This window comes from Solanum stenotomum, chromosome 4 (genome assembly GCF_019186545.1).
Source record: "Solanum stenotomum isolate F172 chromosome 4, ASM1918654v1, whole genome shotgun sequence".
Classification (NCBI taxonomy): Eukaryota; Viridiplantae; Streptophyta; class Magnoliopsida; order Solanales; family Solanaceae; genus Solanum; species Solanum stenotomum.
The window spans coordinates 10,762,854-10,779,112 of record NC_064285.1 but is presented as its reverse complement, the minus strand read 5'-3'; the positions used below and the strand labels follow the sequence as shown (position 1 = coordinate 10,779,112).

General features: G+C 36.4%; 1 protein-coding gene and 3 pseudogenes across 1 annotated transcript; all 4 read right to left on the bottom strand.

The window, feature by feature from the left end:
- Positions 1–566: 566 nt before the first annotated feature.
- Positions 567–1,190, bottom strand: LOC125861261 (phenolic glucoside malonyltransferase 1-like; annotated as a pseudogene).
- Positions 1,191–1,486: 296 nt separating this feature from the next.
- LOC125861260 (uncharacterized) lies at positions 1,487–3,306 on the bottom strand (annotated as a pseudogene).
- A 2,065-nt stretch (positions 3,307–5,371) lies between these two features.
- LOC125861259 (uncharacterized) lies at positions 5,372–11,553 on the bottom strand (annotated as a pseudogene).
- A 1,749-nt stretch (positions 11,554–13,302) lies between these two features.
- On the bottom strand, positions 13,303–15,852 carry LOC125861258 (uncharacterized). Its single transcript, XM_049541198.1, has 3 exons — positions 15,655–15,852; positions 14,040–14,252; positions 13,303–13,377 (listed from the first exon to the last, which is right to left on the bottom strand). Exons 1-3 carry the CDS (start codon positions 15,850–15,852, stop codon positions 13,303–13,305), a joined length of 486 nt encoding a protein of 161 aa, XP_049397155.1.
- Between the last annotated feature and the right edge of the window lie 407 nt (positions 15,853–16,259).

The window sequence follows — 16,259 nt, the reverse complement described above, 5'->3', positions numbered from 1 at the left end:
TTTCTTGTTAGTATGGTGGTGTTGTCATTTTTTTAGGGTGCGATTTTGGGTATATTTTTATTGTCATTTTTTTTAAAAAAAAAATTGCATGTAAATAAAAACTCAAACTAGATTCAACTAGCAACCTTAAAGTTTATAAGGTCAAAACCATCAAACCACACATTGAACTATGTTACACATTCGTTTAATTTATATTTATTGATACATTTCATTATAGTTTGACAATTTTTTACCACACATTGAACTTTGTTACACTTTCGTTTAATTTTTATTTATCGATACATCAATTTTATACTTGTTTCACAATATTTTCTGGCAAAGTGTTGGTACTTCAACTAACATGCATCCACGTCTAGTAGTATCCCCGTTGTCTTCAAATTCTGGATTGGATTCGCCTCTGACTTTAATGTTGGCTCCTACAACAAGCTTAAATCATGAATGAATATAGCAACAATTGCATTCATTTGAGCTTTGGACAAAGACTAGCCAACCTCTAAATCTCCATTCAAATCCTTGGACTTACTAAGGGACATTGATCCACCATTGTCAATAGAAACAGACTCTATCTATTCAGGCTTTGCCCAACCAAAATCAGTAGTATATAAATCAAACTTCGGAGATCCAGTAACTGAAAACAACTGTTTTGTATCTATCGTGTTAAATTCTTTAAACCAGTTATCACAGGCGTCATGATGGTTACTGAAACCAATGGATATGCCAAAATTAGGAAAAAGTGTCACTTTAATGGCTAAGACCGGGGCTAATTGGACCCCTGGTGCATCCTTAAGTTCCTCTAATTGAGGAATAAAGGGATAAAAATCCTTAGCATTTTGGGGATGGTTACTAATGAGATAATTGAAATCCATAGCAGTCGTCTAAGAAATGATAACAGATACAAAATCACCTGTCTTGTAGCGCAACTCAGGATAACCACTAGAGTTTATAAGTGGACAAACAAGGTTTCCAGCTAAGATTGTATAGTGTTTGAGAGTGAGGGAGAGTGAATGTTTAAGAGAAGGAATAATGGTTTGGACGAAATCGGGTTTGGACATAGGGAGGTTGTAGAATAATATTCGTCTGTCACGTCCAAAACTTAACCAGGTATGATCAAAATAGGTAAGACGGAGTGTCAGCTCAGCTGCACTGCAGGGAGGTGGCGCAACTTGGCATTGCTCAATCATTGAAGCCATTGTCGTTTGGTTTAGATTAATTTGCCTAATAAATCAATTTATAGAACAAATAACACCTACCACAGACATAGTCATTTGTTATTATATTGAATTTAAGGACAGCAATTCATCATTACTTTAAAGGGAAAATTTAGCATACTATTTCATCCATTGCCTTCCTTCCATACAATCCAACAATTCCATAAAATTTAGATTTGATTGCAAGTATAAATGTGTAATCAAAGTTGTAGTCTTAGACAAAGCCAAAAAAAAATGCACAATAGAAAATGTAGATTCTAATTACACACTAATTAACTCTATATTCTATTTATTACTTCCCATGTTAACATGAAACTAGTCACTTGGTCAATTAGAGAGGTGGATTTCAACCAGGAATACCAAATGGAGGCCCTTCCCTCCTCAACTGCCCCAGTACAACTGCTGACTTCTTTTAATTTACTATAAAAGTGGAATAACTCGGTATTGAATGGACATTCTTTACCGCATTTTTGCCTTTGTGTACACCTTTTTAGTGCAGACAATACCTGTATTTAAAGATAAACATAAGAAATAGAGAATACAATAATGCCTATGAGACAAACAATCAACATAAAGCAACAGATTAATTACTTATATCAATCCTTTAGAATAGTTAAGCTCCAATGTCTTAGTGTCTACAACAAGAGATGTTTTTTTGAAAGGATTTCCAGGTAAAGAAAGAAATTACCTGGAGAGCTTTGCTATTTATACATGGAAGAATGGACATGATCTTGGGATTGTAGAGCATTAACTTTATAATGATCGATTCAACACTCAGTACGGGTGCAATGACTATCTCGATATCATTACTTGGAGGAATTACAATTTCTCTTGGATTTTCATAAATAAGGATGTTGTTGGTCTGCAAGAATTTTGTCAATGGCATAGCTTAAACCAAATTCAACAAGTGATGAATAAATCAAAGACACAAAAAGAATGGAAAGTACCTTGCGAGCAAAATATCACTAATATCAAACCTTTAGAATAGTTGAACTTTCGAACAAAGTGATGAAGATTTGTGTACCAACTGCTGTCCACTGATCCAAAGTTTGATATTATTGTGCTTGGTGAGAAGAAATTGAGTCGGGCTCTTTCCAGGGAAGAAGGATCCATAGATGGGAAGGGCATTTTATCACCCTCAAAATCAAATCCCAATAGCTTTGGTGCTTGAATTGTGACTTCTTCCAGACTACTCAACTCTGATAAGGTGAATTTCTTGAGTTTTTTACTCTGAATCTCTATATTTTTCAGCTTATAGCAGAATTTTAGATCCAATTCTGAAATGTTTGGGAACTTGTAGGATACATCTCGAAACTGTTGGTCTGTGATGATGGCACCAGTGAGCTTGAGTGTTTGTAAAGTATTTAACCATCCAAAATTGCAATTTCGCAAGGATGATCAGGAACTTCTGCATAGCTAAAGAATTGAAGATTTGGGACCTGGACTATCACTCTATTAAGTTTGCACAATACAACTGTCAAATTCTTGAGATAAACTAGGCCAAAAACATGCAATTTGCTTATTCCCTGGCAAGAGACTAGATCTAGAGTCTTGATGAACGGGCATTTATTGATAACTCTTTGCAATTGGGCATCAGAAATATGAACATAATACAATTTGAGTGGTGCTAATATCAAATTCAAACTTGCACCTGCTTAACGACAATGTTTTCAGCCTTTTAGCATCATAAATAACATTAGCTAGGTAAGCTGTATGATTTACTTAAAAAGGAAGGGTAAATCATCAGCGCGGTTACGTTAAGTTTAACCGCCAATTCAATCCAATGATCCACTTTAGAATCCAATTCTCGATGACTATATGTAAGTTTTAATTTTTCTAGATGTAAGTTGTGTTCAACATGGATTCGTAGGGATTGATCAACCAACTTGACAAACTTTTCCAGGGGCATATATGTGTGGCCTTGAAATTGATCGACTATCAAATTAGGTCTTGAAGTCCAGCAATAGTACCATCTCTTGGACAACATACAAGTTGCTGCCGCCTCTTTCACTTCGAGGTTAGTGCGGCATAAGATTTGATGAATGATATGCACAGGCAATTCTGATATAATGTCTTCTCCACAAATTCTTTTCGCCATAATACTTCGTTTGTTTTGTTTTGTTGGTGCCGTGGGAATGTCCTGTTTAAGGGTTTTACTTACATTGATGACTAAAAGGGAATTAAGTGAATAGCCACTTTTAACACCTATTTTTAAAAGCTATTAATATTCCGCCACTGTTTTGACAAAGTTACTGTGGTTAATGGACACAACCTAGGCGATTTTCCTAACCTGACCAAGGTATTCGTCAAGGAGATCCCATATCTCTTTATTATTGACCTCTCGCATTTGCTTTTTGCACATGATCTTGTCCTTTTTTACAAGACTTCAACTTCAAACGTGCTGCCATTATCAAGGATGGCTCTGTAAAATTTCTTACTTTGGCTGGCCGCACTACTCTGATATTTTTTTTTATGCAAAACAAAATGTTAAAATAGAGATAGCAGGTACCAAGACCTCCCAATTAGAGTGCAAAACAGGGAACTTCCTAGTGCAGTTAGCAAAAAATCGAAGAACTACTATGATAAAATATTAGTACTTGTTCGATTGGAAAGCTAAAAAACCAATCAGAGTGTTTTTTTGGGCCTAATTCATCTTCGGAGAGAAAAATCATGCTATCAGTTAAGCCATATTTTAGATATTCCTGATGATATCCATGTAGTCTGATTGGGTGGTTTAAAAATTCAACAACCTAAAATATTTGATAACCTCATGAGTTGACAAAATAGAGTTAAAATCACCAATAATTGTCTAAGGACCACTGATTTTGTTATTGATGGTAGTGAGATTGTGCCAAACCATAGTTGTGGAGTTAATATCTCAAAAGAAGATTCAACCGCTCACACCAACTAACTATACCCTTCAAGAGCTTCTTCTGCAAAGGGCTTCTCCAAGAGCTCCTTCTCTCCGGGGGCACTGACTGCAGCTAGCCCTTCTTCCTCGGTGTTGGGTGAATCGTCAATTGTCAAGGACTAAAGAGTTCACAACTGAGTGTTACTTCCCATTTTTCAATTATAGGACTTTTGTTCCATTTCTTGATTTCCACTGGTTATATAAGGCATGGATAGATCATAGATATATATATAGTTTCTACAAGCTCATACCACTCCAATTACGTCTCTCAGGAAGTGTCCAAATACCGAAAGGAAATGCAGGATATAATAGAATTAATTTAGAAAATGAATAATGTTGACTCAGTGTCGTACTAGCAGGAAATTGATGCAAAGGTCTACTGAGAGGTACACTATTCTGATGAGGAGGACTGTTTGTCGACATCAGAGGTAACTCTACCTCCATGCCCAGAAGACCCCAATGTCCCCTCTACTGATCCTTCACTTACCACAGATACCCCTAATTCTCAATCAGCCCACACGAGTGCCAAGGACTAGCCACCACCGATCACTCTGCCTCAAAACCTTAAGTCCTATCCAAAAAACCCTGATGGAATGTGACTACTCGAGTTAGTCCCTTGGATTATAGAGTAGTAATCTGAAACCGTCTTTTGAAGTTAGTGAAGAATGATGGAAATGCCACACACATGAGGTCGTGGTTCTTACTCCCTTGAGCAAGAAGGTTTACCACAGTAAATTTCATGTAATCTATTTGACAGTTTTAGTCATTCTGAAGGAACCAGGTTCTTAAGTCGAGTAGTTTGTACTAGTTTGTTTCATACAGTGAAATGAACATTCCTATAACATCATTTTTGTAATAGAACAACAAAAGACATATTTATGAAATTAACAGACAATACATACAAATTAAAGCACGTCCGGATGTGCACACAATATTAGTAACCCAGGCAGGACATGGAAATTAAATAGTCCCAAACCATCAGCAGATGACACAATGATTGCAGGTACTAGTCCGAAGAGATTAAACGCTGATGGTTTGTCTTCACGAATAACGTACATGAGTTAAAATTCTGTTCTATTTTATTCAGGAAATGCAGGAGAGAACAATTATTGCTGAAGCTGGGGCGATGATATGATAGGTAATAAATCATAACAATTATTGCTGAAGCTGGGGCGATGATATGATAGGTAATAAATCATACTTCTTCTAAACACACTAATAAACTCTATTTGCTGAATTCCCACTCTTCGGTTTAAGCTTGTTATTTCCATTTTAACATGAAATTATTCACTTGGTCAATTACAAATGTGGATTTCAACCAGAGATACCACATGGAGGCGGCCATCCCCTCCTCAGGTGTCCTAGTACAACTGATGACTTCTTTTAAGTTACGATGCCACTTGGTATCGAATGGACATTCTTTACCACAATTTTGCTTTTGTGTACACCCTTTTAGTGTAGACATCACCTGCATTTAAACAAAAACATAAGACAGAGAATACAAGAGACGTTTTTTGAAAGGATTTCCAGGTAAAGCAAGAAATTACCTGGAGTGCTTTGCTATTTATACATGGAAGTATAGACATGATCTTGGGACGATTGATCAATAACGGTCCAATGATCAATTCAATATGCAGCATGGGTGCAATAATGCATATCTCGACTTTGTGACTTGGTGGAATAACAATTTCTCTTGGATTTTCATAGATAAGGATGCTGTTGGTCTGCAAGAATATTGTCAATGGCATAGTTTAAACCAAATTCAACAAGTAATGCATAAATCAACGACATAAGCACAAAAATAATGTAAAGAATTTGATTTACCTGGCGGCAAAATATTATTAATATCAAACCTTTAGAATAGTTGAACTTCTGAACAAAGTGATTAAGGTTCGTGTACCAACTGTTGTCCACATTTCCAAAGTTTGTGCTCGGCAAGAAGAAATTAAGTCGGGCTCTTTTTAGGGAAGAAGTATCCATATATGAGAAGGGCATTATACTGCCATAAAAATCAAATTCCAATAAATTTGGAACTTGAATCGTGACTTTTTCCAAACTGTTCAAATCTGATATGGTGAATTTCTTCAGTTTTTCAATCTGAATCTCTATATTTTTCAGCTTATAGCATGATGTTAGATCCAATTGTGAAATGTTTGGGAACTTATAGGATACATCTTGAAACTGTTGGTCCGTGATGCTGGCACCAGTGAGCTCGAGTGTTTCTAAAGTATTGTAACCATCCAAAATAGCAATTTCATGAGGAAGAAGATTGTCCTGTTCAGTATATCTAAAGCATTGAAGACATGGAGCTTGGACTATCACACTATGGAGTTTGCAATAACAAGCATTGAAATTGTTAGAAATTTAAGATTTGTCTAGAAACTCCTAGGTTGGAGATATTTTGTATTAGATATGTTAGAAAAGTAAGATTTGTCTAGAAACTCCTAGGTTGGAGATATTTTGTAGTAGATATGTTAGTCTTGATTTAAAATGAGTGGTGGTTAGTGAGCCACATAGGTACATAGTTTGGTGTGAGATATTTTGCTTATTATGTGGTTGTAATTCTCACACTTTATCTATAATTACACCATATGTAATTAAACATCCAGTGAAAAAAATTGAACTCAAGAAAACTTAAGCCTTCTTCTTCACTTTCAGATTTTTTGTAGCAATTTACAGCTGCTATTTCCTACTGTTAACACCTTGTAGACCTGAAGTTCTTCTTCCTTTTCGTTGTAACATGGTATCAGAGCCTATTTCCTAAGGGATCTGAATCAATTTTTTTTTGTTTCGCTCATCTACTTTCTGTTCTTTCTTGAATTTGCTTGCTGAAAAAAAATCATGGCACCTGAAAATCAACCAACGACAAGTCCTCCGACTTTTACCTGAGAGAATTATCACATATGGGCCATGTGCGAAAGAATACTCTTCAAAGCTAATGGAGATTGTGAACCAGATAATAATACTTGGTGAAACCTTTCCAGATCAAAAAGTTGTAGAGAAGATCTTGGTCAGCCTTCCAGACAAGTTTGAATAAAAAATCTCAGCTATTGAAGAGTCTTGTGACTTGACTACTCTTACAATAGCCGAACTAATCTCCAAATTGCAAGTCCAAGAGCAACGGGTCACTATGAGAAGTGAAGGGATAGTAGAAGATGCCTTTCAAGCAAGGCATAAATTCAAACATCAAAAGGAAAGCAGAAAAGTCTGGTTGGATAAATCTGGAGAGGTAAAATCTGGTGGAAACCAAGGTGATTTGTCGATAAAAGGAAAATTTCCACCTTGTGGCATTTGTAAGAAGACAAACCACTTAAAGAAGAATTGTTGGCAAAATTCAAAGAGATCTTCAATTCAATGTAGATATTGTAAGAAGTATGGTCACATTGAGAAGTATTGTAGGCAAAAGCAAAATCACAGTGGCCAGTCTTCCCATCGAGTGAATTTCGCAGATGATCACCAAGTTGGAAAATCAAAGGAGGAGGGTTTCATGGCCTCGCACACATCACATATTGACCAATGTAAATGGTATGTTGATAGCGCGTGCACTAAGCACATGATGATTGATGAAAATCTGTTTGTTACCTTGGACAAATTTGATAGAAAGTGAAGCTTGGAAATGGCGCATTGGTGGAAGCTCACGGTAGAGGGTCAATAAAATTTCCTACTGACGAAGGTACGAAAATTATTAATGATGTTCTTTATGTGCCAAATTTGACTCAAAACTTGTTAAGTGTTACACAATTGCTTCATAAAAATTATTCTCTTAATTTTAAGGACAAACAATGTGTCATTTATGATCCTAAAGGATGTGAAGTAGTTAAAATTAGCATGATTGACAATTCCTTTCCAATTTTATGCTATTCTATTGATACTTGCTCTTTTAATGTTGAATTGAGTGATACTTGGCATTGGCANTGAATTGAGCGATACTTGGCTTTGGCACAAAAGGTTCGGTCATTATAATCTTAGCTCACTGTTGTATATGCAATTAAAGGGTATGGTGCTTGAAGTACCCAAAATTGACATGTGTAGAGATGTTTTTGAGTCATGTCAATTTGGTAAAATGCATAGACGATCTTTTCCTAAAGGAAGTCTTTGGAGAGCTAAGGAAAAGCTAGAGTTGGTTCATACAGATTTATGTGAACCAATGAGGACGACTTCTTTGAGTGGAAACAAGTATTTTGTTCCCTTTGTAGATGATCTGACTCAAATGACATGGGTCTACTTTCTTAGTAGCAAATATTAAGTGTTTTCTGTTTTCAAAGAATTCAAAGTTATGGTAGAAAGGAAGAGTGGCTGTAAATTGAAGTATATTAGATCCGATAATGGAACTGAATATACTTTGTATCAGTTCAGCAAGTATTGTAAAGATTTGGGTATCCAACAACAATTCACTATTAGCTACACTCCATAGCAGAACGGGGTTTCTGGGAGGAAGAACAGAACTGCGATGGAGATGGCCAGATGCATGTTGGCAGAAAAGAAGATGCCTAAATACTTTTGGGCTGAAGCAGTCAATATCGTTGTCTATTTGCTAAATAGACTACCAACTAGAGCAGTCCAAGACATGACACCATTTGAAGCATGGAAGGGTATCAAGCCGTCTGCAAGACACTTGAAGGTATTTGGTTTGGTATGCTATGCACATGTTTCTGATGCTAAAAGAGGCAAATTAGATAGCAAGACAGAACTGTGTGTTCTGTTGGGCTATAGTACAGTTGCAAAAGGATACAAAGTGTACAATGTTAGTAGTAAGAAGGTGTTTGTTAGTAAAGATCTTGTAGTAGATGGGTCTAGCCACTATGATTTGGATCGAGATACTGTTGTGAAGAACCAAGGTGGGAGTACTTCAGCTGCAACTCCAAATCAGCAAAAAGGTGATACTCCCTCTAGTCCTATTGCTGGAACAAAAAACAATTCAGATGTTGAATTGACTACAAACTCTCCTGTTTTGAAGACCAAATCACTAGCAAAAGTTTATGAGCAATACAATTTTGCTCTTGTTGAACCATCCTCATTTGAAGAAGCAGCAAACCACAAAGTGTGGATTTCAGCAATGGAGGAGGAACTTGTCATGATTAATAAAAATGATACTTGGGAGTTGGTTGATAAGCCAGAAGAGAAGAATGTTATCGGTGTTAAATAGGTCTATCGAACAAAGTTCAATCCAGATGGCTCCATCTTCAAGCATAAAGCCAGACTTGTAGTTAAAGGCAATTCTCAACAGCTTGGAGTGAACTTTGGAGAAATGTTTGCTCCTGTTGCATGGCATAAGACAGTAAGGTTTCTAGTCGCTCTCGCAGCACAATACAGGTGGAAAACCTTCCATTTGGATATAAAAATCTGCATTTCTCAACGGATTGCTTGAGGAAGACATTTATGTTAAACAACCTAAAGGTTTTACAGTTGCAGGTGAAGAAGACAAGGTGTACAAGCTTAAAAGGGCTCTCTAGGGTCTTAAACAAGCCCCAAGAGCTTGGTATAGTAGGCTGGATTCTCATTTGCTGTCTCAAGGCTTCAACAGAAGCCTAAATGAGCATACTTTGAACTTCAAAAGGCAAGTGGATGGGATATTGATTATGATATTAGTTTATGTCGATGATTTGATGATTACAGGTGAAAATCCTCTTGCGGTTCAAGAAGTTAAAAATGAAATGCTAAAAGTTTTTGAGATGTCCGATCTAGGAGAAATGAAGTTTTTCCTAGGAATGGAGATATCTCAATCTTGTGAAGGAATTTTCTTGTCCCAAAAGAGGTATGCCTTGAATATGTTTAAAAGGTTCAAGCTTGACAAGTGCAAAGTTGTTGCAACTCTACTTGTTGTGAATGAAAAATTAATGAAGGATAATGGCGAAGATAGGGCAGATCCAAAAGTTTATAGAAGTCTAATTGTAAGTCTATTGTATCTAACAACTTTTAGGCCAGACATAATGTTCGTTGTCAGTTTGTTATCTCGATATATGCAAAGTCCCAACACTAAGCATTTTGGGGCCGCTAAAAGGGTGTTAAGGTACATTAGAGGAACGATGAATTATGGAATCTGGTATAGAAATGTGGAGAATGGAGCTCTTATTGCCTATTCAGATAGTGATTGGGGTGGATGTTTGGATGATTACAAAAGCACTTTTGGTTACTGTTTTTCGTTTGGTTCAGGCATTTTTTCTTGGAGCACAAAGAAGCAAGATATTGTAGCACAATCTTCAGCAGAAGCCGAGTATGTGACTGCTGCATCTGCTACAAATCAAGAAATTTGGTTAAGAAAGATCTTGTTGGAATTGAATTTGTTGCCAAAAGAACCAACAGTGATCTATGTGGACAATAAATCAGCCATTGCGATGGCTGAAAATCCGGGGCAGCATGGAAGAACAAAGCATATCAACATAAGGTTTCATGCTTTAAGAGATACCGAGAAGAATGGTGAAGTTAAGTTGGTGCATTGCATCAGTGAAGATCAGCAGGCCGATATTCTGACCAAGGCTCTTTCCACTAAGAAGTTTGAGTTTCAAAGGTTGTTGCAAGGAGTTTCAATGAAAAATCATAAGGAGGAGTGTTAGAAAATTAAGATTTGTCTAGAAACTCCTAGATTGGAGATATTTTGTATTAGATATGTTAGAAAAGTAAGATTTGTCTAGAAATTCCTAGGTTGGAGATATTTTGTATTAGATATGTTAGAAAAGTAAGAATTGTCTAGAAACTCCTAGGTTGGAGATATTTTGTAGTAGATATGTTAGTCTTGATTTAAAATGAGTGGTGGTTAGTGAGCCACATAGGTACATAGTTTGGTGTGAGATATTTTGTTTATTATGTGGTTGTAATTCTCACACTTTATCTGTAAATACACCATATGTAATGAAACATCTAGTGAAAAAAATTTAACTCAAGAAAACTTAAGCCTTCTTCTTCACTTTCAGATTTTCTGTAGCAATTTACAGCTGCTATTTCCTGCTGTTTACACCTTGTAGACCTGAAGTTCTTCTTTTTTTCGTTGTAACAGAAATACTTGAGATGTACTAGGCCAAAAATATGACAATTGCTTATACCCTGACAACACAGTAACATTAGAGTCCTGATAGATGGGCATCCATCGATAACTCTTTGCAATTGGTCATCTGAAATATGGACATTATTCAAACAAAGAGCCTCAAGACAATCAAATCTTATGTGAGTAGTGCTAATATCAAATTCAAAATTGCACTTGCTTAACCGCAATGCTGTCAGGTTTTTAGCATCATAAATAACATCAGGTAAACTATATGAACATAAAAAGGAAGGGTGAATCCCCAAAACTGTGATGTTAAGTTTAACCGCCAATTCAATCCAAGTATGCACGTGAGAATCCAATTCTGGATCCTGATATGTAAGGATGAATTGTTCAAGATGTAAGTTTTTTTTGACATGGGATCGCAGAGATTGATCAACCAACTTGACATACATTTTGGGGCTCATACGTTTATTGGTACTATAGTTTTGTGATTGATGGATTATGAGATTAGGTCTGGAAGACCAAAAAAAGTACCATCTCTTGGACAAAATACAACTTCTCGCTGCCTCTTCGACGTCGAGGTTAGTGCGACATAAGATGTAATGAATAATATGCACAGGCAATTATGATATTCTGTCTTCTCCACAAACTCTTTTTGCCATATTGCTTCGTTTTGATTTCTTGGTGCCGTCCTATGTCCTCTTTGAGGGTTTCACTTCCTCCATCATATATTAAGTAAATAGCCACTTTTAACACTTACTGTCAAATATTAGCTACTATTTTTACCCGCATAATACATAAATATGCTTTTTAACTTGACAAAGATCAGATTCACCCATATCTTATCTAGTTTATATTTAAACCTGAATCCTGCATCTTCTTATATGAAGTTGAACAAATAAACACACATATCCTACGTGGCATACTATATGACAATTTGCATCCTACGTGGTGTCCTATCTGTATTATACCACATAGGACTCATCATGTATGTGTCTACTTGTTCAACTTTATACAAATTTAAGTGTTTATTTGTGCGCACGCAATGTTGAAGGGCATAAATATGAAATGAGGTCAAATTAAAGGGAACATTTATTTATCGGAAAATGGTCAAAATTGCTCCAGAACTATGCGAAATAGACCACTTATACCCTCAGTTACATATTTAAGGATAAAAAATGCCCCTACTATTACTCTAAGAGACCACAATTACCCTTTAAGACTTGATAAAAGTGATTTGGCAAGCCACATGACACTAATTCCGCCACATAGGCTTGCCAACTAGGATACCCACTAAAATTTTTGACTCAATTAATAATTCAATCCTAACCCATTTTTGCTAGACCCGACCCACTAAATTTAGGAGGGAAACATCATATTTTTCACCTCATTCCATTTTCACTATTCAATTCACCTTTTGTTATTTTGTTAAAGGAAGAAAACTTGAAGCATAGTGTGGATGACATGATCAAATTTAGTCATTTGTTCTTATTTACATTTGTGGTATGAAGATCTTATGCTAAAATAGTAGTCTCTATCGTGACCAATGAATATTTACATTAAATTATGTCGCTTCCTCTTGTTGTTGGACATAACTAACTGGATTCAACAATTATATTGTAGATACAGAATCCGAAATAGATATGCAGAACCCAAAACTATATGCCCTTGAGGTAGAAGAGGTAGGTCATACGATATCTACAGCATCCCGATTACTAACAAGACTGCTGGAGTTTGAGCAATTCTGTCATAAAGTAAATGCATCTCTTTTCACAAAATTACTGCAGAAGGTTCTAATATCTGACATCCCTCTATACCACATAGACTGGGTTGCTGCCTGTCTTGTGAAGCTCAGCTATCTCTCTGCCTGTCTCTCTGATTCTGAATAGAGAAAATGGAATGAGGTGAAAAATATGATGTTTCCCTCCTAAATTTAGTGGGTGGGTTTAGCAAAAATGTGTGTTAGGGTTGAATTATTAATTGGGTCAAAAAATTTAGTGGGCATCCTAGTTGGCAATCCTATGTGGCGGAATTAGTGCCATGCGGCTTGCCAAATCACTTATGTTAAATCTTAAGGGTAATTATGGTCTCTTAGGATAACGGCGGGGGAAATTTTGATCCTAAAATGTAACGAAGGGTATAAGTGGTCTATTTTGCATAGTTTAGGGGCAATTTTGACCCTTTTCCATTTATTTATTATGTCATTTATCATCGTCAAAATGGTGGGCGGGGATGAAACGCGTGACCATAACTGCCCCAAGATGGACAGCAAGAACCTGCGACATACGTCATCAGTTTGTGAATGATCGCTTTGACAGAACGGCCACTTTAGTCTATACTGGTTTGGCATAAATAGGAACCATAGATGTAAGATTTGCAGTATCATTTGTATCACAATGAACCAACTTCCCTCTCTAGAAACGCATCTACTTATTGCTTTCTTCATTCACAAACTATAACTGGAAACATTGATTCAGAGCCCACATTAGAACTACTACTCAAGGAGATAATGGTGGAGACTGACTCGAATTTTACAAGGAATAGCAGTCACACCGTGGAGTATGTTAAGGCTCCACGCAAACGGAACAAGGCGGGTTGAAAGTTTTGTGAGTTAATTTCTAAATATGTCACACATACACAAACACTTGATCCGTCACACTCTAATCTTGGGTCTGCGCTACGTCAAAGGATGCCTTGAGATGTGATAATACAAACCAAAAAATAATAATGAAATGATTTGTTAGCAAACTTTAGCATACTATTTCATCCATTGCCTTCCTTCCATACAATCCAACAATTCCATAAAATTGTGATTTCATGGATTTGATTGCAAGTATAAATGTGTAATTAAAGTTGGAGTCTTAGACAGAGCCAAAAAAATGCAAAATAGAAAATATATATTCTAATTACACACTAATTAACTCTATATTCTATTTACTTCCCATGTTAACATGAAACTAGTCACTTGGTCAATTAGAGAGGTGGATTTCAACCAGGAATACCATTTGGAGGCCCTTCCCTTCTCAATTGTCACACCAGCACAACGGATGACTTCTTTTAATTTATGATGATTGTAGAATAACTCGGTATTGAATGGACATTCTTTACCGCAATTTTGCTTTTGTGTACACCTTTTTAGTGCAGACAATACCTGTATTTAAACAAAAACATAAGAAAGAGAGAATACAATGATGTTTATGAGACGAGCAAATCAATATATAGTAACAGATTACTAATATCAATCCTTTAAAATAGTTAAACTCTAATGTCTAAGTGTCTACAAGCAAGGATTTTATTTCCAGGTAAAGCAAGAAATTACCTCGAGTAATTACTTGATAGAGAAGACCACATCAAAAATTACTTGTTGGTCAGCTAAGCTACTCTCTTATGCAGGTAGAGTTCAGTTGATCAAATCAGTGATGTTTGGTGTACAGGCATATTGGGCACAGGTATTCCTTATCCCAAAGAAGGTACTTAAAGCCATTGTTCAAATATGTAGAACATTTTTATGGACTGGTGCTAGTACTGTGTCTAAGAAGGCTTTAGTATCGTGGGAAAATATATGTAAACCCCAAGCTGCTGGAGGATTGAACATACTTAACTTGAGCTTATGGAATAAGGTAGCTATTCTAAAACAGTTGTGGAATGTAGCAAGGAAAAAAGATTGCTTGTGGATTCATAGTTTCTTTATAAGGAACAAGTCTATAGAAACAATCCAGATTCCCAAGACTGCATCTTGGGTTGTGAGGAAGATATTGGAATCAAGAGAGCTTTTACTGCAGGGGAATATTAGTTATGGTGCTCTACTTGCAGCTTTTAGGACAATTCAAAAGGGTGACACTTATTCCACAAAAAGGATGTATGCTAATCTGATGCCTCAGTATCCTAAAGTGGAGTGGCGAAGCTGTACTTACACTCTTGTGTACATCCACAATTTAAATTTATTTTGTGGTTAGTTGTACAGAACAGACTTGCAACAGTGGATAGGTTGATGAAAATTGGAATCCAGGTGCCTCCAGATTGTGCATTTTGTGATGCTACATTGGAAACATTTGATCATCTATATTTTAAATGTTTGAGTACTAGGGCATTATGGAGAAGACTCTGTCGCTGGATGGGGATATATAGGAGCATTCAAGACTGGAATGCTGAGCTGGAATGGTTGTGTATGCTAGCTAAGAGGAAAACAGGAATAGCTGAAATTATATTAAGTGATTTTGCCATGCTTGTCTATAGTATATGGCGTGAGAGAAACAAGATCAGATTCCAGAAAGGCAAGCTTGATGCAGAGGGAGTATTGAAAGAGGTAGCTTTGCTTATACATATCAGAAGTCAAACAAAGAAGAAATGGCAACAAGCTCTCCAACAGTTTGCTCGCAATCCTTAGGAGGCGCCAGAAGTAGTTGAAGTTGTACACTTTTTTCTTATTGTATTCATAGTTTGATGTAGAGGTTTATTTCATGAGAGAGTAGGTAGTCAAAGCCCTTCTCTGATTTGTAAGTATACTTTTGGATATTAATGCAAAATCTGATTTTACCAAAAAAAGAAATTACCTCGAGTACTTCGCTATTTGTACATGGAAGTATGGACATGATCCTGGGACGACACAACATTAACTTCCTAATGATCGATTCATCACCCAGTATGGGTGCAATGAATATCTCGATATCATGACTCGGAGGAATAGCAATTTCTCTTGGATTGTCATAAATAAGGATGCTGTTGATCTGCAAGAATTTTGTGAATGGCATAGCTTAAACCAAATTCAACGAGTGATGTATAAATCAAAGGCACAAAAAGAATGGAAAGTACCTTGCGTCAAAATATCACTAATATCAAACCTTTAGAATAGTTGAACTTTCGAACAAAGTGATGAAGATTTGTGTACCAACTGCTGTCCACTGATCCAAGGTTTGATATTATTGTGCTCGGTGAGGAGAAATTGAGTTGGGCTCTTTCCAGGGAAGAAGGATCCATAGATGAGAAGGGCATTTTATCACCCTCAAAGTCAAATCACAATAGCTTGGGTGCTTGAATTGTGGCATTTTCCAGTTTCGTCATTTGTGATAAGGTGATAAATTTAGAGCTTGAATTATGACTTCTTCCAGACTCCTTAACTCTGATAAGGTGAATTTCTTGAGTTTTTCACTCTGAATCT

Excerpts from the sequence above, each read along its gene's own strand:
- LOC125861258 (XM_049541198.1), bottom strand. The coding sequence starts at position 15,852 with ATGCCATTCACAAAATTCTTGCAGATCAACAGCATCCTTATTTATGAC. Across the intron at positions 14,253-15,654 it reads CAAATAGCGAAGTACTCGAG|GTATTGTCTGCACTAAAAAG; the intron begins GTAATTTCTTTT and ends GTTTAAATACAG. Across the intron at positions 13,378-14,039 it reads GTTTCATGTTAACATGGGAA|GTTCTTGCTGTCCATCTTGG; the intron begins GTAAATAGAATA and ends CGTATGTCGCAG.